General features: G+C 44.7%; 2 protein-coding genes across 2 annotated transcripts; one reads left to right on the plus strand and one right to left on the minus strand.

Annotated features, from left to right (window-relative positions):
• The first annotated feature begins 96 nt into the window (after positions 1-96).
• Positions 97-8786, plus strand: GCSH (glycine cleavage system protein H). Its single transcript, XM_068150880.1, has 5 exons — positions 97-248; positions 4833-4912; positions 6098-6161; positions 7755-7886; positions 8535-8786. Exons 1-5 carry the CDS (start codon positions 116-118, stop codon positions 8630-8632), a joined length of 507 nt encoding a protein of 168 aa, XP_068006981.1. The 5' UTR covers positions 97-115; the 3' UTR covers positions 8633-8786.
• A 6612-nt stretch (positions 8787-15398) lies between these two features.
• Positions 15399-23848, minus strand: LOC137447396 (protein phosphatase 1 regulatory subunit 3E-like). Its single transcript, XM_068150881.1, has 2 exons — positions 21730-23848; positions 15399-21149 (listed from the first exon to the last, which is right to left on the minus strand). Exon 1 carries the CDS (start codon positions 23144-23146, stop codon positions 22190-22192), a length of 957 nt encoding a protein of 318 aa, XP_068006982.1. The 5' UTR covers positions 23147-23848; the 3' UTR covers positions 15399-21149; positions 21730-22189.
• Positions 23849-26646: the final 2798 nt, after the last annotated feature.

The following is a 26646-nucleotide window of genomic DNA, read 5'->3' on the forward strand; positions in this document are numbered from 1 at the left end:
CTGAGGGCACCCGGGCACCGAGCGCTCCCGCCCACGGCAACGGCCGTCCCAGACGACGCCCCCGGTGAGGCGGGAGCGCGGCGCGGCACCGCCCCCTCGCCCGCCCCCTGCAAAGATGGCGTGGCGATCGCTGCGGCGGGTCGGGCCGGTCCTGGCGCCGCGCTGCCCGCGCCTCTCGCCGCAGCTGCCGCCCCCACTGCGGGTGCCTGCTGCCCGGAGGTTGGCCACCAGCTCGCTGGTGCTGTCCGGTGAGTGGCGGCCGGGGGGGCAGCGGGAGGGAAGCCCGCTTGGGAGCGGCCCACTTCTGCGAGGGGTCGTCGCTCCCCCTGTGTAAGGGCTCCCGGGGAGGGGAGAGTGGGCTGCTGCTGCCGCCGGGCCGGCCCTCAGGTGGTGCGGGCCGGGGTGGATCTCGGCTCTCGGCGCAGCCCGCGGAGTAGCGGTGCCTGCCACCCGCGGGTAGGGCTGGAGTCACCTCCGGGCTCGGTGCCCGGAGCGGTCCCCAAGTTTGAACCTCTGCCTGCCAGACTCTGGTGTACAAAGGTGCTTCGGGGTGAGGCGTGTCGAGTGTTGTAGCTGCCCGTGCGGCTCGGAAGGGCACGACCGGGGCGAGTAGCGGGATTCTGCGCATCCCGTTAGCCGCGCCGGTTTCGGACGGGTCCCCTCCAGCCGCTGGTGCATGGTTGTCCATATGGGAATCTGGGAACAGCCTGGCAAAATGGCTGAAGCCACGCATGGGCTGATAGCTGCGGGGGACAAGCGGTGCCTTCTTGCTTCTGGCAGCGGGTGCTTCACCTGTCCCATGGCCGGGTACTGACACTCTCCCAGGTCCTCCTCCACGAGGAGCTAGTTCGACTCCTTCAATTGTCAGATAACTTTTAACCACTCCTTCACGCAAAGTAGCCCAGTCCCCTCCCGTCCCCAGCTGCAGGTGCCACTGAGTGGCCGAGTGTGGAGAACAGGAACTTGACAAAACCAACGGATAGCTTTTCCTGGGGTCGTCCTGCAGAAGCAGCCTGTGAGCTCCGAGGAGCAGCAGCAGCACTAAAGAGAGCCAAACCGAAATAGATGGAGGACAAAGACTCACAGTGGTTAGATTGGCGTGGGGCTGCTGGAGAAACTTCGGCTGGATTTTCAGGCCTGTGAGCCTGTTTAGGCTGAAGAAGTTTGGCTCTGCCTCCTAGCTCCTGTGCAGAAGTGGTCAAGCAGGAGGTGGGCTTATGCATCGGGCCTTGGTGTGATTCTGCACTTCTTGTGCTTAATTCTGAAAGTATCCCTGCTGTCAAAGCTCTTTTTAAGTGAAAGTTAGCCACAGAAGTCTGAAAAGCAGAATCTGTGGCACTGCAGCAAACAGAAGTATTGAAAGGTATAGGAGAGGAGGAAAACAGGCCATAAAACTAATTACTGCCATAAACTTCCTTCCAGATAGCCTTTTAACCTGTCTAACTGCTTTCTACTGCTGGTGCAAGAAATACCATTTATTAATCATTACTTGCAGAATTGAAGTCAAGATCTAAGCTTTTATTCTTCTATTTTAATGATTCAGTGTATTCACTCTTTTCCATAGATACACTCTGAAGCAGTAACATAACTAATGCTTTTGGTTTAGGTAGATAGGAAAATTTTGCATGCCTTTTTGTGGGCATTCAGAAGTAGACACTCTTCAGGTGTGTATTTCTGAAATATTTCATAGAGGCAAGCTAGGCTGAATGAAGGCCTCAATTCAGAACGTGCTAGTTAGGCTAAACCCAAAGCCATGAGGAAGTGAATGACACAGGAGTAAAAGTAGCTCTTCATCGGGAAGAGTGTGCACAGAGCTTTAGTATGCTCTGAAATGTCATGTTTCTTTCATTTGATTTCTTCAATGGGCTTGATCACAAACTCAAAGTTCAGATTGTGAGATTACTCATTAACTACTTTTAATTTGACCTTCACTTTATTTGCAGTAGGGGTTTGTTGCATGGTTAGAATTTCCCATTTTTCACCTTTGTTTTCTTTTTCCTCCTGGTCCCACCAGAAGTTTGTGTGCTCTTCTCACATTTTACTGCTGAGTTCCAAACTGATCGTGGAAGTATTTAGTTTTTCTGGCTCTTTATAACCTTGCTTTCTAAGTAAATGTTATACAGTGTTAGTGCCCTACATAAAACATACTGGTTGGCTTCTTTGTGATGTGTAATGTCACAAATGTTCAGCTGGGTTTGAGACGCTGTGCCATTCTCTCATCCCACGGTTCATTACTCATTTCCAATGGGTTTAATGTCTTGACCTAAAATGATTTAAGACATTTGATTTCTTCTGTTCATTAGGACATGTCCCGAGAGATTTTTGTGGGTATAAATAATGCTAGCTGGAATTCTCTGAGGGGGTTTTGAGTGATAATTAGTGGGAAAATGCTTCATCTTTGTGTTTCACTCAATCTTCTGTGTATTGTACTTACAACAACATGTATTGCTCTGCCACGGTCTATGCACCTGAGGCTATCCTCAAAGACAAACCATTTCATCTGAGACTTGCTTCTCCTACATGTGTTCAGACATAAATAAGAGGATTGCTACAACTGAAACAGCTTATAATATGACTGACAGACAGTGGAAAGATTTTAGCAGGCCTGCAGCAAGAAGTTCTGTCTGCCTTCATGTGCAAGTCTGGAAAACACACAGAGATCTGCAGGAGTGTAGCTTCTCAAGTGGGTGTAAGCAGTCTAGCCCAGAGGAAGAGCCTGAGAGGAGCATTTTGAATGCAAAAGGTCCAGCTACACTACTCCAGCACTAAGCACACAGGGAGTGCTGTTTAAGAAGTTATCTTCTCCAGTTTCTTAACACCCTTTGCCTGACTGGATGGGTGCTACAAGTGAACATTTAAAATAAATAATTACTAAAAAAAGAAGGGGGAGAGGGGAAAAGAGAATGTCTGTGGGGAGGCTGTGGAAGAGAGAAAACAGAGAAGGCACACTGAAAATGCTCAGAGTGAGAAAAGTTGTAGGTAAAAACGTCAGCAAGAAAACTGTTGCCTTTTTCATTTACTTGTTACATCTGCTTCTAATAAAAACTAGTGCAAGCTGCCCTTAGTTACACATCTAAAAGATATGTATCATCCTCAACAGAACAAGAGGACACAGTCTCAAGCTGTGCCAGGGGAGGTTTAGGCTGGATGTTAGGAAGAAATTCTTCACAGAGTGATTGGGCATTGGAATGTGCTGCCCAGGGAGGTGCTGGAGTCACCATCACTGGAGGTGTTTAAAAGGAAACTGGATGAGGCACTTGGTGCCATGGCTCAAGTGATAAGATGGTGTTGGATGATAGGTTGGACGTGATGATCTCGAAGGTCTTTTCCAACCTGTTCTGTTCTATTCTATAGACTGGTGTGAAAAGACTAAACAGTGTCTTACATGCTTATTTTAACACTATAAGGAATAACCCCTCTGTGCTTCTCATGGTAAAGGTATTAACAGAGAACAAATTCTCTTAAGTAATAATGGCTTGTATCAATCACCTTATTAATTTGCCCTCTATTAATTTGCCTTAATTTCACATAGCTCTGTGACAACATTTAACAGGCAGAAGTAGACACCATGAGAGATGTCAGGGGAAGGGAATCAGCCAAAACTTTAGTTTGCAACTTTTTTACTTCAACAGATTCCTCTGTGTAGGTATTTTTAGATTCTTGTAATACTGACACTAGTTCTAACATGTCATTAACTGGCCTTTGCAGGAGTAATGAAGTGGTTGTCAGAAGCACTGAATATGTTTGAAAAGTCACTAAGCTACCATAAAAATGCATTACTATGAGTAAGGTACACATGTGTGCTTTAGATTTATACTTCTGTATGAAGCAGAACTACTCTTTTACTCCTGCACAAATACAGGCTGGGCAGTAACTGGCTGGAAAGCAGCCCTGAGGAGAGAGACCTGGGGGTGCTGGTGGACAAAAAGCTCAACATGAGCTCTCAGTGTGCACTTGCAGCCCGCAAAGCCAATCAGATCCTGGGCTGCATCAGGAGAAGTGTGGCCAGCAGGTCAAGGGAGGTGATCCTCCCCCTCTACTCAGCCCTGGTGAGACCCCACCTGGAGCACTGTGTCCAGTTCTGGAGCTCCTATTACAAGAGGGATGTGGAGGTGCTGGAACGTGTCCAGAGAAGGGCCACAAGGATGATCAGAGGGCTGGAGCACCTCTCCTGTGAGGACAGACTGAAGGAGTTGGGGCTGTTCAGTCTGCAGAAGAGAAGGCTCCGAGGTGACCTAATTGTGGCCTTCCAGTATCTGAAGGGGGCCTACAGGAAGGCTGGGGAGGGACTTCTCAGGATCTCAGGTAGTGATAGGACTAGGGGGAATGGAATGAAGCTGGAGGTGGGAAGATTCAGGCTGGATGTGAGGAGGAGGTTCTTCCCCATGAGAGTGGTGAAGCCCTGGAATGGGTTGTCCAGGGAGGTGGTCGAGGCCCCGTCCCTGGAGGTGTTTAAGACCAGGCTGGACGAGGCTCTGGCCAGCCTGATCTAGTGTGGGGTGTCCCTGCCCATGGCAGGGGGGTTGGAACTAGATGATCCTTGTGGTCCCTTCCAACCCTGACTGATACTGTGATACTATGATACTATGATTGCACAGGTACCAGTAATACTCTCAGGAGAACCCCTAGTGAGCTGCTGCTCTGTCACTAAGCATGCCATGAGCTCAGAAAAAAAAAAGCTTTTGTAAGTTATAGGTTCTGTTTTAAAATCTTTTCTAGGAAAAACAAGCCAAACTCCAGTTAGAAACAAACAGACAACAAACCACAGTTCGAGCCTGCAGATGTGTTAATGCCACTTATTTCTAAAATACCAAGTTTGCTTTTCCTTGTAGCTCGCAAGTACACAGACAAGCATGAATGGATATCAGTTGAGAATGGCATTGGAACAGTAGGAATCAGCAATTTTGCACAGGTATTGATCTCTCCCCCCTCCCCAAGCCTGCAGTGTTTACTTACCTGTGGCTGTTCTTGTCCTTGCTCTTTGGACGGTTGCTGGGTTTTATTGTTCTAATTGCATACACTGTGGAATGAGCCTGAGTTTTGGACTTGGAGGTATCCCAGTGAAGAGAATCCTGCTTCAGCATTCTGATAACTTCTTAATCACTTCAGATTTAGCCTATGGAAAGCTGAACTGGATGAGAAATTTAGTGGTTCAGCAGAATTTTAAACCTCCTTTATTATTTCTGTCTATGTGCAGAGGATACTGTGCATGTTTTATGCCAGACTTCGCTTGAACGTGAATACACTGCAGTCCCTCTGGCTAAAGAGCAACCGTGAATAGCAGCACACCATGGCATATGCTTCTGACTCTAGGATAGGAATTCCTTTGGGCTTTTTTTTGTTTCATTCTCATGGAAATTCTTGATTTGCAGTAGTTGTAGGCAAATTCAAGACAGAGATTCATTGTTTGTGAAAACTGAAATCCAATGTGAGAAGTTATCAGTGAAGTGGAATGAATGTTTCTTAGGACAAAGCAGCGTTTCCTGCAATCTCAGTTTCCTGCAGATAGCACTAAACAGTGTAAGAGCCCACGTCTGTTGTGAGACAGGGCACACTGGCTGTGAAGGGGCTGAAGCCTGTTGTGGTTGAGCCGATTCTTATGGTGATAAGGCTCCTTCTTAAGTCATTAAGGACAAACTGTATGCTAACAGCTCTGGAGCTGTCTCTGGGGAGGAATTACTGTGTTTTCTTTCAAACTGCACTGGAAATAAATCCTCCTCTTTTTTTTGTTCCTCAGATCATTGGAACTTTATCCTTTAAAATGGTTGTTACTCTGTCTGATGCAAAGATGATCAGCAGATGTTATTTCTCATTCTGCCTGAAGAGATCTGGGTATAAACCTTGGAACTCAGCCTGAGGGCTATTAACAGTGTAATAGATAAACGATTGTGTGGCATTTGGGGCATAATAGCAGAACAGGGTTTTTTTTCCCACTTTAAATGTTAAAAAAAGTTTAAAATATGCAGCCCTTAAAGAAGGAGAACTAAATTTGGAGACAGAGATTACTTATGTACAGATTGTGAATCTGCTGTGTCAGATCTCTCCTGTGTATAGTGTCATTAATGTCTTGCTTTGGTGCTTTTGTTTTTCTGTAAAGGAAGCATTAGGAGACGTTGTTTACTGTAGTCTTCCAGAAGTTGGGACAAAATTGAGTAAACATGGTAAGTTTCAGCTCTAATTTATAATGAATTATTTTACTCATCCCACTCTCCTTTTGCAAAGATAAATGAAGTGATCTTTATGGTCACTAATGACACTATAAATCTTATGGATGCAGAATAAATTTGGGTATTTCTCCAAGAGACAGCTTTAATTTCAAATTCTCACTCTCAGGCCATTCATGGCAGCAGGAAGTACCTGCCTATTAAACTGTGAAGAGATTCAGTTAAAAATCAAATGTGTGAAGTATCTGTTGTAATCATTTTACCAATGCTCTGTTTTAAAAACACTTCTATCTTGGTTTTGACTCACTCCTGTTGGGGCTGGCTTATTTGTAACTGCTGGGAGGTGTTTCATGTGTTGCACAGTGTAAAACATCAAATTGATCAAACATGCCTAGTTAATCTTTCAGAGAATATACAGACTATGTAATTTTGGGGTACCAGCTGTAATCACAGGCTTTTGCTAATTGCTGGCATACAAACAGTTACATTCTTCTTCATTCAGTTAAGCAATTTTCCACAAAGAAAGATGAGCATTAGTAGGGTAGAAAGGAAAAGGTGAGATAGAAAGGAAAACCTCCTCCTGGGGTAGAAAGCAGAAAGCATGCTCCTGTATTTACATGGATAGCTGCCCCATTAGTGTATGAATAAAAGATTGTGTTTAGCCTCAGGTGGTGCAGAAAGAGTAAAGGAGCAGACTTTTGTATTCCCATCCTTTCTTTGGAACACATCCTGTCAGCTGTTTTGGCCAAATCTATTGCATCACCTTGAGCAGTGAAGGGTAGACTAAAGGTCTTTCTGCTTAGAGTTTTCATGAACCAACCCTGAGCTTGTTTTCTCAGAAGCCATTGCATTTCTGTTTAGTTGTTCTCTTTTCTGCCCGTTGTGGCCTTAGTCTAACTCCCAGCTTTCCCAGAACATGTTGTTCTCGATTCTTGTTGCTGATGGCTATCTGCTCTTCTGACAGCTCTGCGTGCCTCCAGCCTCTGGCTTGTTTGCTTGCGGCTTAGAGTTACTCTGGACTAACATTGCTCCAGGCACCATTTCCATAACTGCCTACAAAAGAGACACAAGGGAAGAGCGGCTGGGTGATTCCAGTGTGGTGCTTCTGAATACTAATGTGTGTGTTCCAGTGAGTGCAAATGTAACACTTGATAGTGTTTCTGAAGAAAAAGCTGGGATTCCTGAAATTGGGGCTATTTTGTAACCAAGTTAGGTATAAAAATGTTTGGATTGGAGCTAACAGACATATTTTGGTGTCTTGCAGCAAGAGCTGGATCTGGTTCCTTCCAACCTGATAAATCACATGCTGTAGGGCTTTAGCCACATGTAAGAAATTTCTGTCCCTCCTATAGAAGTCCACTAGCCAGTGTTATGCATGATGCCCAGAATAATTCATGTGCATAAACAGCAAATGTAATACTAAATTTGTTGTTGTCATAAAGGTGATGACTTCAGTCTCTTGACAGTTTTCCTTGCTCAAGATCAAGTCACTTCTTCAATGGCTAGGTCATCACCAGAATGTCTGATTGGAAAATCTAAAGGACTTTGTATTTTCCTTTTCAAAGCTTTCAATCCCATTTTGTGTTCCAGATGAGTTTGGTGCTTTGGAAAGTGTGAAAGCTGCTAGTGAACTCTACTCTCCTCTCACAGGAGAAGTGACTGAGATTAATGCTGCCCTTGCAGATAATCCAGGGCTCGTCAATAAATCTTGTTATCAAGATGGTAAGTTGACATGTTTTATCTTTCATCCATGAATACCACCTGGATTCTGGCTATCACAAATAGCTCTGCAACTCCCAGTTATTCCTGTTTAATGGTGTGGAGAAATAAATGGAATACAGAATAGGATAAACCAGGTTGGATGAGACCTTCAAGATCATCGCGTCCAACCTATCATCCAACACCTACTGACTATAGATCAAGCCCAATACAATTTAACATGGAAGTATTACGTAGTCTTGTCTCCACTGATAGCTGTTTTACAGTGTAGTCTTTTTAGACACAGGCTGTGGCTGAATTTGAATCTCTTCCCTTTGCTTGCATTTCTCTTTTTTGATCTGCTAACAGCTGAAGATGCTGAGAGCTCAGGCTCTTCTACTCTTTCTAGATGGCATTTCCTTAATGCCACTGTCACAGACAGTGCTAAATTAGACAAGTGGTCAGACGTGTGTAATTTAGGGCCAGTTCTTGCATCAGGTTTGGGGCTTTTAATTTTTTAGAGTACTAAAACACTGTTTTGCCTGCACAGGAGATCCTGTTGATGGATGTCCCAGGGCTTGTGTGCCCACTGGGAGCACTTTTCTCAGGCAGCAACACAAATTAATCATTCCTGTAGGATATTAGCAACTGTTTTTAATTTCCTAATTACAGGCTGGCTTATCAAGATGACTGTGGAAAACCCTGCTGAACTTGATGAACTGATGAACGAAGATGCCTATGAGAAGTACATAAAATCCATTGAGGACTGAGCTGGAATAATGAAATAAATCCATAAAAAAAATATTGTGGTGTGGTTTGTCATCAATCAGTGAAGTATAAAATACCCAATTTTGGCAACCTGAAAAACACTGCTCATGATCACATACATACAAGGCCATAAATAATTGCAGTGCTAAAGATGTTTAACATCTGCATATACTTCTGAGGATTTTTAATTGTGTTTTCTGATTTACATAACTTCAGGATGTTTTCTATCATATTTTTGGATTCTATACATTTATTTGCTGAAGTACCTGCTTTCCAAGATTCCTTTGACAATCAAATTTAGTAGCAGTGATAGTTTAGCAGGGTTCTACAGTGGATTGTTCAGGCTGTGTTTTTTAACTAGCAAACACTATGGCACGAGTAGTTAAGGAATTCTACATCATGTACCTAGTAGTTGTGATGATTTCAGGAGATCAGTAGGAGTTTGACACAGAATGGAGCGTGTGTGTGTTTGTCTTTAAGATCAACTGCTGTAATGACATCACAGCAATGAAATTAAAGCTTCTACTTTGCAAACCAGTAAACTTAAAGCAGCTGATTCCATTAGACTTAATATTTAATGAGTCCAAAATGTGCACTCATAGTTGATGTGACATCTAAGGGTAAGGTTGAGTTGTACAGACCTGCACTTCAGGAAAATCTAATGGTACAGCAGAGTTTTGATCTAAATTTCCCCCCACACATACTTTAAAAAATGGGGATTAGAAGCCAAGCACAGCACAAGAATGAAAATCAAGTACTATATGAGTTAATGTAAGAGGAAGCAGGGGAATATTTAATTGATGTGAGATGACAAAGGCAAAATTCACAGTCCTTTGGAAGTTCCTTTCTAAAGCATGGCCTGGGTAAAGGGCAGAAATAACCTGCAGGTGATGCAGGAACCTTTCTAATGTATGAGAATAAAGGGCTTGCTTTTATGATCTGAAGGGATGTCAAAGTAATTGTTGTGGGTTTGAAATCCCAGGAGCTGATTTTTCCTACACAAGTCCCAAATAAAAGCCCTGCCAAGAGGCAGACTGCTGTGTATTTAAGATAGTTCTATCTTCTCCGTGGGAGTTAAACTGCAAAGTGACTGAGAGGAAAGACTGTTCCTAGGAGTCCTAGCTTGGCAGTGCTTGATAAAGGCTCTGGTAAATCCAGCGTAAATGCTTTAAAGTCTCTCAGTACTTATCCATTATTCACAGTATCATGCAGTATTTATTGTGACAACATTCAGAGCCCACAGAGCTGAGAGTCTGATCCTGGCCTCTTACGGATTCCCTGTGTCAGTTCGGATCTTTGACCTCCCTGTGTACTTTCCAAAGGGAATGAGAAAGTTTGTTTCAAACTAGAATGAGTGCAGGCAAATAGAGCTAGGATACTGTTTCTTCCACCCTTTGGGGTTTCTTTTGGCCAACTCTGCAGCAAATAGGTCCTTCAGCCACAGCCAGGCAAGGTATGACCCTTGTGAATCTCCCTTTAATGCTTAGTCTAGAGGATTCTAATGCATTTTATATTATCTTTTTCCTGAAAATGTTTGTGTGCTTTCCTTTTCATCAGTGAAACGTGAAATAGTAATTCTGTAATTCCTGAGGAACCTGGGGAATAGTGAAAACTGGCAGATCAGATCTCTTCCTCAAGCTCTGCCCTTCCCCATTAGCAGTGTTTATAAGGTTAGACTTGACTATGGTTAAATGACAACTTTCTGGACAGGCATCTGAAACAGAATTTAACCTTTCTTTCAGGGTGTACAACTGGAGAAAGAATGAACTTTTGTTTACAAAAGAGGAGAACCAGGAACCTCTCTCTCCCTGGTTCTTTCACAGTTTTGTGTGGCCTTAAAGTGACTTATTAAATTCCCAATTCCTCTTAAAATGGGAACAATAATACTGAGGTATTTTTCTCATGTGGTCGTGCCAAGAGCTCTGGAGTTCTACAGTGATTTAGGCCAAAGGATGTTTATTGGAGCAAATATTTTTATATCTTTCTCTAATTCACTCAAGTATCTGAATTACACTGCCAAAAGAATGTATTCTTCCTTGCTTGATGTATGCTACACAAGCAGAACTCTTAGCTTTCAAATAATCCCATCACTATATTCAGCAGCAGCAGGAAGCCTCAGGCAGACCAGCATGCACTAGTTGGAGCCAGGCTCTGCAAAAGCATGAATGCAAAGCTTGCCAGCATGAATCCATAATGAATGCCTTTCATCCCAATCAAAAGGTGGAGTGAATGTGTATTAGCTTTGGTCTATGCCACAATTTCAAATGCTTTTGTGTAAATCAGAGGGGAAAACATCATTTGTTCACCAGTGTGTGCTCCTGCAGAAAATGAAGAAAGGAGATGATTTTTTAACAAAATAACTGTTTTATCTGTGACCTCTTAAGCCTCAATCCTGAGCTTAAGGACTTTCCATTCATAATTACTGGCTACTCAGCGTTAGAGACTCAGGTTGGGTTCATGGCAAATTATGATTTCCATACTTCTCCCACAACCAATAATTACATCTCTACATCTCTTAAGGGTTGACTATAGCCTCAACTTTCTCCTTGTCATCCCTGGCTTTCTGTTTCACAAGTACCAGGCACTTTATCTCTCAAATTAGCTAACTCAACAATATAAACTAAACTTGGACTGATTTTTTTTTCCAATCCCTGTCTAGTTTTTGAAGCTTTTTACCAATGTCAGTTCTGAAAAGACTGCATACCTCAAATGTTGTCTAGTTTTCAACCAATGAAGTGCTGCCTCTCCCATCAAATCTTATATATAAATACAAACCATGTAATTAGTACTTCTCACCAGGGAGGAAAAAGTGGCAGTGGTATAGAAGTAAAAGGACAAAAAGAAGTAATAGCAGTTAGTGGTGTTTTGATGAGCATAAAATAAGGGCAATGTCATCTCCATTGTCATTAAATTAGGAGTAAGATGATTACTGAAGCAGCTCTGATTAGAAGTGCAGTTTCTATAGCTCCTCTTAACTGGAGTCTCCAGTGGATAAGGATCCCCCTTCCTTTTTCTTCATACTCTGGTAATGGCTTCCATCACACAACTTTCATAAGCTGACACATAAAGGACATAACAACTATCTTCGTGTCAGCCCCGTCATGCAAATAAACAGAACTGCTCCAATAAATCAATAGAGAAGATCCTCAGCTCCTCAGCAGAACATGTGGTGCTTTTGTGTCGTAGTGCCGGGAGACATCACACAGCAAGAGGTAAAGAAAACGGCACCAACTGCGCTGTGTATTTGGGAGAAACCCAGCAGCGGTACATAATTAATCACCCGAGTTCACCGGTGGGTGGAAGGCTCCAGGTTGTCCGTGACGTGCCGATTAACAGAATTCCAAGTTAAAAGAGGGCATTGTTGCGTCCTTTCACCACACGATGGCGCTGCACAGGCGAGCAAGGGAGGGCAGCGGCCAGCCTGGTTTTCCCCTTCGGCTGCTCGGGCCCTAGAAGGTATCTCAGCGACCTCAGAGTCATTTATTTCCTAGACCAGCTTCGAGAGCAGGAAAAAAGTACGGAGCACATCTTGCTTCATTGAAAATGTTTAGAAACCACTCCCGACACACTATATGTAACAAAGGAATTCGCTTAAACCTCACTTTATTATACCCATCATCTTTTCATCTTTCTTCTGCCCAAGCCCCCTCTTCCTGCTTCTTGCAGCACATCTAAAATGTGGCCTGGTGGGGAAGGGAGATGCTGGGACAGTCTAAAACGCTACCAAGTGCCAAACATGATGCCAGCTGCTGGGTCAATAGGCACCTTTTGATAACACAGCAGAGATCGACTGGGACTTTGGGGAATATTCTTCCAAAGTCACCAGGGAAAATGTTTTTATATGAGTGAAGCTGCACCACTGATGTTACATGATGTTGTAAAAGCTGATATTTTTATATCAATGAAGCCTCAGAGAGACTGCAAAGTCATTGACATAACACAGTGATGCTTCTACAGGTGAACATTTTAGTGTGGGGGCTGTGGCTGGACTGATGGACAATCAAAATTCTTTTGGCAAGCCATTTCCAGGGAGATGCAAGTCAGTATTAAGATATTCCTGAGCAATGTCCATCACTGTAAATTACCAGCAAGATACGCTTCAGATAACAGAGACACATTTTGAGAGCAGCTTGGACTGTCCTCAGTGCAATTTTCTCCACTTTCCCCACACCACTTGAGACACAGCCCTAGAGGAACAGCCCTTAGGAGGAGAATTCAGTCTGTGGTATCTGGAGCAGTCTGAGTTCACCTCAAGATATGGATAACCCTCTCGTCCTGACAAAGCATAAAACAGTTGCTTCAGAGCTGATGTATTTTAGTGCAGTACAAGTGTCTTACATCCCCTGCTATTAGGCTGTTTTATTTGTCCTTTGTTTATAGTGTTCAATTATTTATGCTATTGAATGTCTCTTGCTCAGAGATGTATTTTAATGGAGGCACAACAGCTGTACCTTTCTCTAACCATGAAAATCAATCCACAAGACAGGATGATGAGTCTGCACTTCAGACTCAAGAGTACTGTTATTCAGCCATCTCCTTTCTCCTTTCTTTGCTGTGTGAGTCTGGATCAAGAAAAAAGGACAGAGAATTAAGTATTCTTGGCAACCCCTGACTGTTCTGACAGCCCCTCAGTTGTACCATCATTGGTGAGGCAAACCCAGTGATAAAACTGGTGTCCTATCACCACTGCACAGCTTGCTTTTTTTCCTCTGCAGTGTATCCCCCTCAACTACAACCAATAAAAAGTTTTTGCAGCTTTCTTCTACACTAAGGGACACTTCTTACCTCAGGTTAGACAACAAAGAAGAGAATTTAGTTATTCAAAGCCTTGACAGGTTCATTTTTTTTCCTATCTCCCTTATATTCCGTAGGCTTAAGGAGGAACTGAAGGACAACGTGGCCCTTTGATGCATGCTGCTGCTTCTGTGTGATCTAAAGCAGTATTTCTAATAGGGCATCTGACATAATCTTGCAAAGAGCCACTCTTTAGAGGCAGCACAGGCAAGCTCCATTTCTCCATTCTTCCTGCCCCTGTGTACATAGAGAGTTGCAAGGAGTTATCCTGAGGTCCGAAAAAGGTTGGGAACCATGGGTCTAGACTGCAACAGCAACATGAGCTCTTGGGATGAGATTGCAGGGCCCGAGCTGATCTCACAGCTCCCTGCTGCTGAAAGACCAGGTTCTTGCTCTCTCTCCCTCCTCTTTGCCCTCTCTTTTCTCTCTGTAGCAGATCCTGCTTCCTCTTACCACCTCTGCTGGTTGCAGGGGCTGCCCCTTGTGAGACAGGCATGGCATGCAACACATCTCCTGAGCCATTTCAGCTATCAGCCAGATCAAAGTTTATTGGTAGATTCCAAAAGGCACCCAGAGAGTAGCACTAAAAAAGAAGGGGGGGGGGGGGGGGGGGGGGGGGCGAGATTGTTCTACAATCCATTTAGCTACTGCCTAGTTAGCCTCAGTTCTGCATCACCACTGGAGGAAAAGGCATGTGCTGGCTAAAAGCAGCTTGGCTGCAGCTACTGCAGAATATAATAGGTGGGACCTAGAAACTTTCCTCCCAGTCACTGAAAAACTGAAACTGTTATTTTAAAAACATAAACATCACAGCTCTTTTCACATATCCCACATCTATCCTCTAGAGAAGCCACTCTCTGCTCTCCTGAGATGTTGTTTCTGTACTTCGTAGCACCTAGCACAGGCCTTTGGCAGCTCAGTCCTGAATGGCACTTGAGAACGTTTCAGCTGTTACTAGCAACTGTGATGATACAAAACTGGGAAGGAAGGATTAAAGCCACAAATAGCTAACTTTCTGGCATCCCTTTCTGAACTACAAACTGCTCAACTGGGTCTGAAACACCGATAACCATGCAAGACTTCATACAAAGACAGCTACATGCATTTATGCCCACCCACAACCTCTTCCTATCTTCCTGCAACCTGGTTACACTTGAGAATCATAGAATCATAGAAATGTAAGGGTTGGAAGGGACCTCAAGGACCATCTAGTTCCAACACCCCTGCCATAGGCAGGGACACCTCACACTACATCAGGTTGCCCAGAGCCACATGCAGCCTGGCCTTAAAAACCTTCGGAGATGAGGCTTCCACCACCTCCCTGGGCAACCTGTGCCAGTCACTCACCACCCTCATGGGGAAGAACTCCTTCCTAACATCCAATCTGAATCTACTCACTTCTAGTTTTGCTCCATTCCCCCTAGTCCTATCACTCCCTGACACCCTAAAAAGTCCCTCCCCAGCTTTCTTGTAGTCCCCTTCAGATATTGGAAGGCCACAAGTAGGTCTCCTTGGAGCCTTCTCTTCTCCAGACTGAATAGCCCCAACTCCCTCAGTCTGTCCTCATAGGAGAGGTGCTCCAGCCCTCTGATCATCCTGGTGGCCCCTCTCTGGACACGCTCCAGCACCTCCAGATCCTTCCTGTAATAGGGGCTCCAGAACTAGTCACAGAAGGCTGCATTAGGAGAAGGCCACATTAGCAACACAACTCAGCATGCTGCAGCTTCCATAGAGACCACTCTTAATGGAGACTGCCCAGGGACGAATTGGATGGAAAATCTGCCCCAAACATTAGGTATTTGTCTTCAGATGTACAGGTGCATCACATCTTCATGCAGACACTGTGAACGAATTTGAACTTCATGGTTTCAAACCCTGCACAAAGAACTCATGGTTAATTTGTTACCAAAAAAAAAGAGAAGGTTCCCATTCACCACAAGCTCACAACCCATATCATTAATCTTTAATGACAACTGGAAGCTACAGGTTTATAAATATATATATATATATATATATATTTCATAATTGTGACAACCAGTAACTAGGTGTGGGTTTTGGTGGAAAATTGTCTGAAATACTGTAAGGCTAGGTAAATTACAAGGCATTATTAGAAAAATGTTGATTTTCAACTTTTGGTGATATTACATTGCTTTTACAAACAGTAGAAACAAACATTACTTGGTGAAATATAAACACTGCAGAAGAAACTACAACCAAAAGTAATTTACTAGCAAAGTACAGAGTTAAGAAACAATGAGGGTTTGGGTTTGTTTTTAAACAAGATCAAGGTAAATCAAAGGAACAGTAATAAAACCTCCCACATTAAAGAACACTGTCTTCAGTAGACAGCATCTCCGGTAGAGAAGGGAATAACCTGTGTTACACTAAAAGTGAGGAGTTAGGTTTGTCTAAACCCATTCCAAGAACAGTGATTTTGTGTCACAGCAGTCAGTTTTTCTGCAGCACAACATGGATTTGTGTCCAAGATGTAGGCAGGTTTTGCACCCAGGTTAAGCTCATTTTGTGTCAACCTTAAAATGCACAACCTGTGTCGAGGTGCACCTCCATGAGGCCAGTTACAGGATGCCCACAAACACACCACAGATTAGAAACTGGACTTGCAAGTAATTCCAACCAATTACTTGCAGGTAATCACAACCAATTTTAGTTTTACTGCTTTCTGTGAGCTTTAAAAACCATATGCATTAGCTCCTTGAAGTTTAAAAGCATAATACAATTTGGCTTACTTTTAAGATACAGAAATACAAACAAAAAAAAATCCTCACAACAGTAACACAACCTTTCATCCTAGAAGGTGAGAAAGGATAACATCATTACACACTTTGCTGAGACATTGCCTTGTTACTGTTACCCAAAGCAGTTTGCCTATGATTTAGTGGAGTCAGATTGAACAAACAAGAGCCTAAATACATAACACTAGTTAAGACACAGAGTTTCCTTAATGACACTTGCAACAGAACATCCTATACACACACACACACCAATGCAGTGACTAGACAAATCAAGTTAACTCCTAATAAAACCCACCCCAGGTGCACCATAATATTGCATAGAAAGAAATCCCTGGCATTAATACACTTGCACTGGAGGCTGGAAAGTTCTCCCTGCCTTGCTAAGTCAAAGCACATATTTATTTTCTTTAAACAAAGCTCATCTCACATTTGACTTCTTTTTTTTAAGCTATATTCTTTGGAATCACTAGTGCACATATTATTTCAAGCATATTTTAATTCTGCATGCTATTGTTTAATGTTAAAAAAAAAATACACCAAAAAACCCCCACTAAAATTGGAAAGCAAAATGGGTTTTTTTCTGCCTTCCCCTCCAAAACAGAATGTAAAATAATCTCCCTGCGTTGCACAAAAATAAAACCAGACCTTTCTCAACAACAGAAAGCTCAAACAAAAGGGAGGACAGCTGAATGAAGAGGATATTCATGGGGAATCCAGGGTCAAAAATCCTCCCTGTAAAATAATGTGGAAGTTGTCTTTTAAGTTGGAGGGAGTCCAACAGTAGCCAATAGTTTTACAGCTCAGTGCTCCCTTGGGTCATGGAAGCCCCACATTCATGTCCATACAATGATGTAAGGAAGTCCTCTCACCACTGCTCTGTTTTAGGACAATTCTCTCAGATAAGCTGAACCTGAGAAAACCTTCCCATTGAAACTGGTGTGCTTCCCTGAACGTGTTTCACTTCAAACAAACATCACCACCTTCCATTTCACCAAGTACTGGTCAGCTCTACATAAGGCTAGTTGTTTTTATTTCACAGCAAAGTGGACTGTACTTACTTCCTATCCTCAGCTACTTATGTCTGAAAGAAAACCTCATTTGCAGTGCTCACAAATATTTTCACTTCAGTAAGCAACCTTTCAGATGTTCAGGTCATGCACACATGAAGTGCGTACAGGAACCAGAATCACTGATGATGTGCCAAGACGCTGTGCAAGGTAAAAGTCCTTCAGACATTCCTTATAGTGAGCACTTGTATTATACAAACTGTGTAGATAGACTAAATCCATCCTAAAGTTTTAACAGTGTGCATTATGCAGCATCAGACAAATAAGAGCAAAAGCTTAAAAGACCAGGTCTCCATAAATAGACTTCATAAAAAACTAGATTTTCTGATTTCAGATAGAATATCTGTTTAGAATATCAGTGGATATATACAATAAGTATCTTCTGTTAGATTAATCATAGTCACAGTTGGGGTTTTTTTTTTTCCACTTAATTACATCATTGTAGAGGTGTACCAGGAAGACATATTTCTGACTGTAATATGGGGAAACAGTATCAAATCCTTCCAGCTGCTGCAGATGCAGGATTTCTGCCACAGCTGAAAATGCATCAGGAATTAGAATTGCTAATTATTACTTTAGTATAAATTTCATTGTAATGACAAAGCCATTATTGATCTTTTGGTGAGAGAGCTAAGGAATACGTTAAGATTTCTTCCTAGGAAATGTTGAAAGGCACATAAATTCATTTTATATATAGATGTATATATTATAATACGATAAAAAGCAGACTTGGAGCGTTTCTGTAGGTTACTTTACGTGAGAATACAGGATCAGCAGATGTTTGCCTGGTGGTGCTATGGCAAAATGTTTCATATGTCTGTAAAGAGGCCGTGCTTATGCATGAGCAGACATTTGCTCATTCGAGTGGTACATTTTCCCCCTCTCATGTGCTGAAACAACAAAGGGTGTGCACTTCTTCTGTTGGTTACTGAGATACCAGGGCACACACAGCCACATCAAAGAGTTGCTTGCAAATGGTCAAAGGAGAAAAATAAAACACATTTACCTGAAATTTTGTACAGTTATTGAAAATGAGTATGAGAGTTTCAGCTACTGACTTCATGCTAATAAACAGCAGTATGTTTAGCTAGCAGACATTCCATTCACAGACTCTTACACAGTTCTGATTCCTTTTTTAGGATTTATAATATTTAGGGTAGATTTCAGAACCATTGCCGTGGAAGGCATGGAATCACATGCAAAAAAATCTACCAGTGTAAGTGCGGAGCAGCAAACATCAACATGTATCAGGCATACAGTACAATCTGCCTGGCTGTGTAAAGCATCATTAGATTGCACACAAAATAACAGGGCACACTGCACCAAGCTACAACTCTGCACACTAAACGGCAGACACATGGCTACCTCTGCAGAGACGGGAGCAATGAAGCAATGTACTTCACTTAGCAGTGAAGTACACTACCTAAAGGTTATTGCCTCACTTAAAGCGTTCTAGAATCACTCGGAAAAGAAAGTGTCATGGGCTTAATTTCTGTGAATCAAAATACAAAGAGGTGACATTTATTCCAGGAAAGGTTGGCTTGAAAATGATCAAGTATTTCCTTTGTGAAAGTTCACTCTGTAGAACTATATTCTTGAGAAACACGATTTGAGAATGTTGATTTGTTCCTGCTTCCGTTACAATGATTGATGAGCCACCAACTGGAAAATCATCCTCTCTAGCCCAGGCCTTTCTCCTCAAAGTCATCCTTTATGTAAATACTACACAATTATTATTTGGGATTTTTATTTCATCTCCATTCATCATGATGCTTGCAGCAACCTATACAGGTTACACTCTAAAGGACTGGAAATTGTACGTGAACGCTGCCGAAGAACACTCACAGTCATTGCAACTGAGAATGCCTTTGGCAACTGAATAAAACTTGCCTGGAAATCAATTGATGTGATAGGAATAAAAGTGTGCAACCAAAGTAGTGCACCTTTGGTATATGCCACTGAAACTCCTGTTAAAACACCTCAAGCCTCCTCAACAGCATTCCCCAGTCAAAGATGACTGGGTGCAACCTTGCTTTCCAGACTTTAAAAAGTAGATGTTAATGCTTCTAGAAGACCATGCCTCTCACTGGACTCACACATCTATCACAAATCGTTTGTGATCACCTTGAAGCCCATTAAGCACAAGCTCACACACTCACAAACCCCACCACCCTCACAAAACTTAAGTTCATGTTGAAGCTCAGGAGACTCTGCTTTGCAAAACAGTCTTCTGGTATACTATGGCTTCAAAAGGTTTAGTACTGGGATTTGTGTTTGACAAAGGGACCACAAATAAAAGAGCAATAGTATCTGAATGATGTCCTAAAGCCAGAGCCCAGTTCTGTCTATAACACTTTGACTAAAAGCAGTTGCAATTTCACCTAAGTCATGATAAAAAAAGGGTAATACAACACCTTGTGCGTGTACTCAATGCACATCCATCCATTTCAACATCCCAGATTTAAAGACAGTTTAAGCCACAATTGCCATAAGGAGATTTTTAAAGAACTGGAGACCTTCAGATGCTGCATAAACCAAGCAACAATAAAAACTGCTATTCACAGGGGGGGAAAAAAAAGTAAATTATAGAATTCAAGGTATTCACTGATAGTTTGGAAAGCTATAGCATAAATAAAAGAGGTTTGGCTTTATTTCCACCAGATGTCAAAGTGCTTTCAAATGGAGACAAGTCCTTTTCCTTCTCTCCAGTATTAAGGCTCTCATAAAAAGAGTAAGTTTAACTAAAAGTCACTTGGGCTTTCTTCCTCATACACTCCACTTAATATGCTTTAACCACAGACACTTTAAGAGCCTAGTTCTGCAGTTCTAGCTGTATAAATATGCACCTGTAATATATAATATAGAGGATCATTTCCTTATGTGATCCAGGCCTTAATATTCTCCAATGGAAGCACTCAGTAGATGTTGACAAGTGCATTTCTTTTAGATTGTCTTTCAATGAAAAAAAGAAAGAAAAAGGGATTAGAGATCTGACTGGGAAATTAAAACCACCTTACTAATAGCACAGTCTTGCATTTATTTCTATTAGATCAGAAACAGTGAACTAGAGAAATTAAATTAAAGCAAATCTCCTTTTTCCCATTAAGCTTCCAGACTTTTTTTTTTCTCTCTCCTCAGAATATATAGATTTAATTATTCTGACTGAACCCTCAGGAGACAAAAGTGCTCTCAATTCCCACCAAAGCCAGAAGGTTCTACGACATTAATCAAGCTCTTCAGGACACTTAACCCTTTCGAGGAACATGCAAATGCAGTTAAAAAAAAATCACATTCCATTCCTAACCAATCTAGAGACGATCCACACCCTTAATGGCCTGATCTTCTAGATCTCCATAATCACCCTGACATCAGTTTTGCCACTGCCAGAAGTCTTATTTGTAGAGGTCCCTCTCCTGCACACAGACATGCCTAAATTCTGGAAAATCAGCACCCAGACTGGGCACCAGCTCAACGAGTATTCAGCTGCACTCCTGAAACAGCAACTTTTAAAAGCAAAACACTGCACTTACTGCTGATGTAATTTAAAGCATACCTCTGAAGACAGAAGTCAGCATGGTCTGTAATTTTGATATAATTTTTGTTTTTACATGCCAAGATATGGCTTTCTTCACGAAATTGGAAAAGTTGAGCCAGATAAACCCAAACCTGTCACTTAGGAAAGTCTTACCAAAAATTCAGAGCATTTTGTTTTTCAGAGAGCAGAATCTTGCACTGATACCTCATCATAAGAAGTCCAATTAAACTGTGAAGAGGAATAGAACTGAAAGTGCTGCTCAGGGTGCAGACTAAAATGACGGATTCAGCTCTTACCATCTCTAGCTCCTTTGGTGCAGTTCCATGACTTTCCCGCTGACCTGAACACAAGCAGCGTTACGGGACCAGTCCTACCGAAACAAACAATGGATCCTAACAAACCTTTGCAGCGACACACCACATGAATTTTAAACAAAACGCTTGCTTTTTAAAGTCTCTCAACGGGTTGCATTTCAATTAGTGTGTGACCTTGTTTTTCTTTACTAAGTATGCTTAAACATATGAAATAGTTCAGGTAAAAAAAAACAACGACAACCAACCACACAGCAAAACCCAAGCAAACAAAACACCCAAAACCAACCAACAAAAAACCAAGCCCAAAACTTCTCGGCTTTAAACTGATCGATAGTTTTCACAGCATGATGAAACAGAGCTACACCTGGGGCCACCTGTACTCTTTTCTTTTTGGGTTTAAACCGGTAATTGCCCATAGCCCTGCCCTGTCAGGCCCTTAACCCCACAGGGCAATGAACGCGACTGGGTCAGCGAGGCTCTGAACTGGGAGCTGGGCTTTGCTTAAGCAGGCTTAGGCAAACAGGATGGCTGGGGCGGGTGCCCCATCACAGTGCCCTCCGTGTCACCTCAGGCTGACCCTGTGGAGGTGACGGCAGATGATCCTGACCTCTGGCACCCGGGAGCATCTGTTCGCACCTGAGGGCCCTGGTCCAGGGCAGTGAATTCCACAAACGCCCCGGGCCCATCGGTCTCCTGAGCCTGGCCGGGTAGCTGCTTTGGTGGTAGCCACAGTGCAGCGGTTGGGAGATGGAGGCAGAAAACCGCATCGGCCGTACACCGTAGGAGGCTTCTCGTCGGTATCGCCAGTGCAATATAAAATATAAACTGTCCGTCTGTAAACACAATTCAGGCAAAACCTTCCTGCGACTTACAGAGAAGCGGCTGGAAGCGAGGCCTGCGCTGGGCCGCAGAACCCCGGGCGGGCTGGCGAAGCCGGAGGAGTGCCGAGCCCCGCTTGAGGGTTAGGGGCCGCCAACCCTTGCCCCTCCGCGGGAGCAGGACCAGCCCGCCAGCCCCGCGGGGCTCCGCGCTCCCTCCGCGTCCACTCCTTCCCTCGGTCCCTCAGCAGGCGGCCGCCGCCTGCCGCGCCCCCGCCTCAGATGAAGTGGATCCAGGCGGTGCTGTCGGGGTCCTGCGGGAGTCCGGTCGCGGGCACGACGCGCTGCCGGCCCCGCAGCCGGTAGTTCGCGCCTTCGTTGTTGTCCCAATATTCGGCGCCGGCGACGCAGTAGCGGACGGCAAACTCTAGCGTGGCCTCGGCGGCGGCGCCCAGGGGCAGGAAGAAGGCGAAGCGGTCGGTGAAGCCGTCCGCCGGCGCGGGCGGCTGGTAGGCGGCAGGCACCTCGGCGCAGCTGGCCCAGCTGTTGAGCGTGTAGCGCACCGACACGGCCTTCTCGTAGGCCAGGTTGAGGACGCGCACGGCGCCGCGCAGCCCCGCCGGCTCGGCCCGCACCCACTCCAGCCTCACCTTGTGCTGTCGCACCCGCTCCGCGAAGCCGGGGCTGGCGCCAGGCTGCGGCGGGAAGAGCGGCTCCAGCAGCGGCGGCGGCGGTCCGAACAGCACCGGCTCCAGATCGCCCAGCGTCGGCGGCTTCCTGGTCTTGAAGAGGTCGGCGGTGCGCGGCGGTGGCGGGGCGGGCAGCGGCACCTGCGGCAGGTCGGCCTCGCAGAAGTGGCGCACGGAGGTGAGTTCCAGGCCGAGGGAATCGGCAAACCGCACCGTCTTGCGGCGAGAGGGGCTCTGCTGCAGCGCCGGACGCAGGCTGCGGTCGCCGGGTGTGGGCAGAGACTTGGCGCGGCGGCGCTGCGTGGGGCTGGGGGGCACGGCGGGCAGCGTGGGCTCCCGGCCGCGGGGCGGCGGCGGCTTCTTCTCGCCCGCCGCTTCTCGCACCACAGGCTGGGGGGGCGCGGCGTCGCCGTCGGGGCTGCAGCCCCCCTTGCACTGCTCGGCCAGGCTGCCATAGAGGCAAGCGCTGCAGCTGAAGTTGCGGGGCAGGTAGAGCCGGGGCGGCGGCGTGGGCACCGAGGTGTGCAGCGAGCCCGCCTTATCCATGGAGCGGCAGGTGGGAGCGGCGCCGGGTAGCGCACGACCCGGGGCCTGCCGCACAGCGCCTCGCTCCCGGCCGGCCGGCGATCCTCCTGTCGGGACGCGGCGTGCAGCTGGCGAGGCGGTCTAGCGCCCGGTCCCCCGCCTCTGTCTCTCTCCTGGACCTAGCGGCAGCGGGATCACCTCCACGTTGTCCCCGTCGCGGCCGGTCCCGGGGGATGCCGGCGGGTGCATGTGTCTGCGGCTCTCCGGCCGCTGCTGACGTGCCGGGGTCAGGCAGCGAAATACGCCCCGAGTCATCCTTCCTCCCCCATGGCTCCACGCTGCCTACCCACCCCTCTGACCGCCTCGGTGTCGTCCTAGCCACCTTCCCTAATTAGACCCCGCGGCTGCCAACCCTCCTCTCCCGGAGGCTCCCCCGTCCTGCTTTCCTCAGTACTGCGGCTCTGCCGTCCTTCTCTTCCCTCTCTTCCTCTTCCTCCTCCTCCTCCTCGCTGCGTTCTGGGTCTTTCCTCGAGGATCTCATCCAAAAAGAGGAGGCGGGAGGGATTCCCTAGTGGATGCATTAAAATTCATAGCGGCGCTCGCCCTCTCCCTCGCCCGATCCGTTACAGAAATAGCTGCTCAAGGAAGAAGCAAAGCCGGGCTCTGGAAGATTAAACGGGCCGATAAGAAACAGCTGGCTTGCAAGTTGGATCTCGCAGTGTACATTTAAAGGAAGAAATCCAGTTAATCTGCTGTAATGCGTTTACAGTACATCTGGTGGATAAAATACACCTGCCCGTTGCCCTACTACAGTTTTGCATCTGCAGTAAAATCAGACCCAGTCTAAACATGGAGAGCCGGTGATGAAACATCAGCTTCCAAATTAGCTGTAGTTTAATGAAAAGCAAGCTCCGGTGCAGGCAGTTCAGGGAGCTAAAATACTCCTCTAGCAAGCCGCTTCATTCCAGACTTTCAGTAATCTGCTACTCGCTTTTAATTAGTAAATTGCATTAAAAACAGTGATCCTGCCACCCTGCCAGGAACTGAGCCTGAACTGTGTTGACATGCGATTCCGATTTAGCTTCTCAGCAGGAGTCTTTACACCTTCATCACTTCATCTGCAGCACTTGATGTTCCTCTGAAAGTCTAGGCGGTGGAAATGCGGCTGATGAGATTAAGGACAGGGCAAGTAAACCCGACGAGGACCAAGAGTTAAAAGAGGGGGTGGGAAGCACCTCCAGAACGCTGGGAAAAGCTCCTCCTGTCTCAGGTCAGAACAATCAGCTTTAGTTGCTTTATTAATAAGTATGAAAATAATTCCTAGGTTGTTGCTGCTGGGCTCCAAATATTATTTTATTTATTTATTTTTTTTTTAATGACAGATGACTCATCAGTAGGGAATGAAAAATGATGCCCAGCAGTGCTAAATTTGACACCATTGTGCCTCCCAGTGATTTGTCATGTCATTGTCTTACACTCACGGGATGATCATAGGTCTTGAAAGATGATGTAGTAATAACATGAGGAGTTACATATCTGAACTCATTAGCCCAGGATCTTAGGATTGTCTCACTTATCCTTTAACAGACACCACAGGAAGGATTCATTAGGCCTTTTCCCCAAACCTTTCTCACAAAAAAAAGATGACTATTTCAGGAAAACAACATGAACTCATGAGTGGTATCTTTATACTCCTGCTAAATTGGGGGGATAAAAAGAACAAACCCAAAGGATAGTTCAAACAGGCTTAAAGATGACATCCTCATTTTAATTTATTACTTTTAAAGTAATTTCTAACTGCTGTGATAAAAATGTTCTGAACAAACAACTCTTGGTTTTGCTGATGTTAATTAAACTTTCAATCCACAAAACAGTAAGAGCCTGCAAAGTCTTTGCATTTTTTAAACTACCATGAAACTATCAGCACTAATAAAACTAAATTGGCTTAAACATGATTAGACATTCAGTGGGTTTGAGCTATGTCTTTGTGGTGCACATGAGGAACACAACTGTTTGAGTCACATAGCTTCTGCTGTACTTTACACAATCGAGGTGCCTCAGTAGAGTTTGACTTCCCCTCTTCTGGTAACTTTAGTTGCCTAACTTCTTCATAGAAGGCTCCGAGGTGACCTAATTGTGGCCTTCCAGTATCTGAAGGGGGCTACAGGAAGGCTGCGGAGGGACTGCTCAGGATGTCAGGTAGTGATAGGACTAGGGGGAATGGAATGAAGCTGGAGGTGGGGAGATTCAGGCTGGATGTGAGGAGGAAGTTCTTCCCCATGAGAGTGGTGAAGCCCTGGAATGGGTTGTCCAGGGAGGTGGTTGAGGCCCCGTCCCTGGAGGTGTTTAAGCCCAGGCTGGATGAGGCTCTGTCCAGCCTGATCTAGTGTGGGGTGTCCCTGCCTATGGCAGGGGGGTTGGAACTAGCTGATCCTTGTGGTCCCTTCCAACCCTGACTGATACTATGATACTATAATACTATGATATCATAAACTTGTGTAATGCTCTTGCCTCTGAGCTTTTTCAGGCCTCCTCTCCGGTAATATTTCACAGAGCTAAAAAAAAAACCCTAATAATTAACCAACTCCTTTCTTCTCTGATGATGTCAGGCAATACAGTTCATGTAACTGGTTTGAAAATACAGATTTCCCAAAGTCTGTAAACCAAAGACCACCACCCTCAGCAATAAATAAATAAATCTCCAAACCAACCAACCAACCAAAAAGAAAAAACCAAAACACAGTAAGCTTTGGATGAGCTAGGTCGAGGCAACATGAGATGCTGAGGGACACCCATATTAACTGATTGACATGACAAGAACATGGTCCAGCTCTTATCATCAGGTAAAACCTGATGGTTCTTTAGCCTTGCAAGGGAAGGAGAATCCTGTCTGGGTGTGTGGATAGTGGAGAAAAAGGTACAGAGACTTGATGTAACTGCATGCCCACTGTGAATAACTTCACAGGTAATCCTTCTGGAGTGGGAGAAAGCCATTCACAGGCTTTAAAAAACCAATCAGAATTAAATGGTACTTAAATCATCAAAACTTCAACTCACCAACTAATCCAGCAGGTACTCACACTTGCACTTGCAATTCCCCTCACACACCTCAAGTTGCAGCACACATGGGGCACCTCAGCCTTGTCTCTTGAGTATTGTCACCATGTAAGCTCCACCAGAATCCCTAACAAAGCTATTTCTCACTTTCTCACTTATTTCCCAACACATCTTGCTGAATCTACTGTGGGAGGTGTGCTGCTGCTTGCTGCTTTCTTCTTACTCTCTTGCTTCCTTGCCAAGGGTATAGTTGTGGGAACTCTTACATATTTTGCTTCTCAGTGTCCTTATTACTAGGCTGTAATGAATCTAGGCTGTAAGCTTCCTTGTCCAATGAATTTAAGACAGACACAGTAAATGAAACATTTGAACACTGAAATTGAACACACATACACAGACATTCCCCCAAACAGCCTGCAGCCTTGTGCATCCTTTTGTGATGTTGAAGCTGTGGTGCAAGTTCA

Source organism: Melanerpes formicivorus, unplaced genomic scaffold (genome assembly GCF_026170545.1).
Source record: "Melanerpes formicivorus ecotype bairdi unplaced genomic scaffold, bMelFor1.0.p_v2 SCAF_20, whole genome shotgun sequence".
Lineage (NCBI taxonomy): Eukaryota > Metazoa > Chordata > Aves > Piciformes > Picidae > Melanerpes > Melanerpes formicivorus.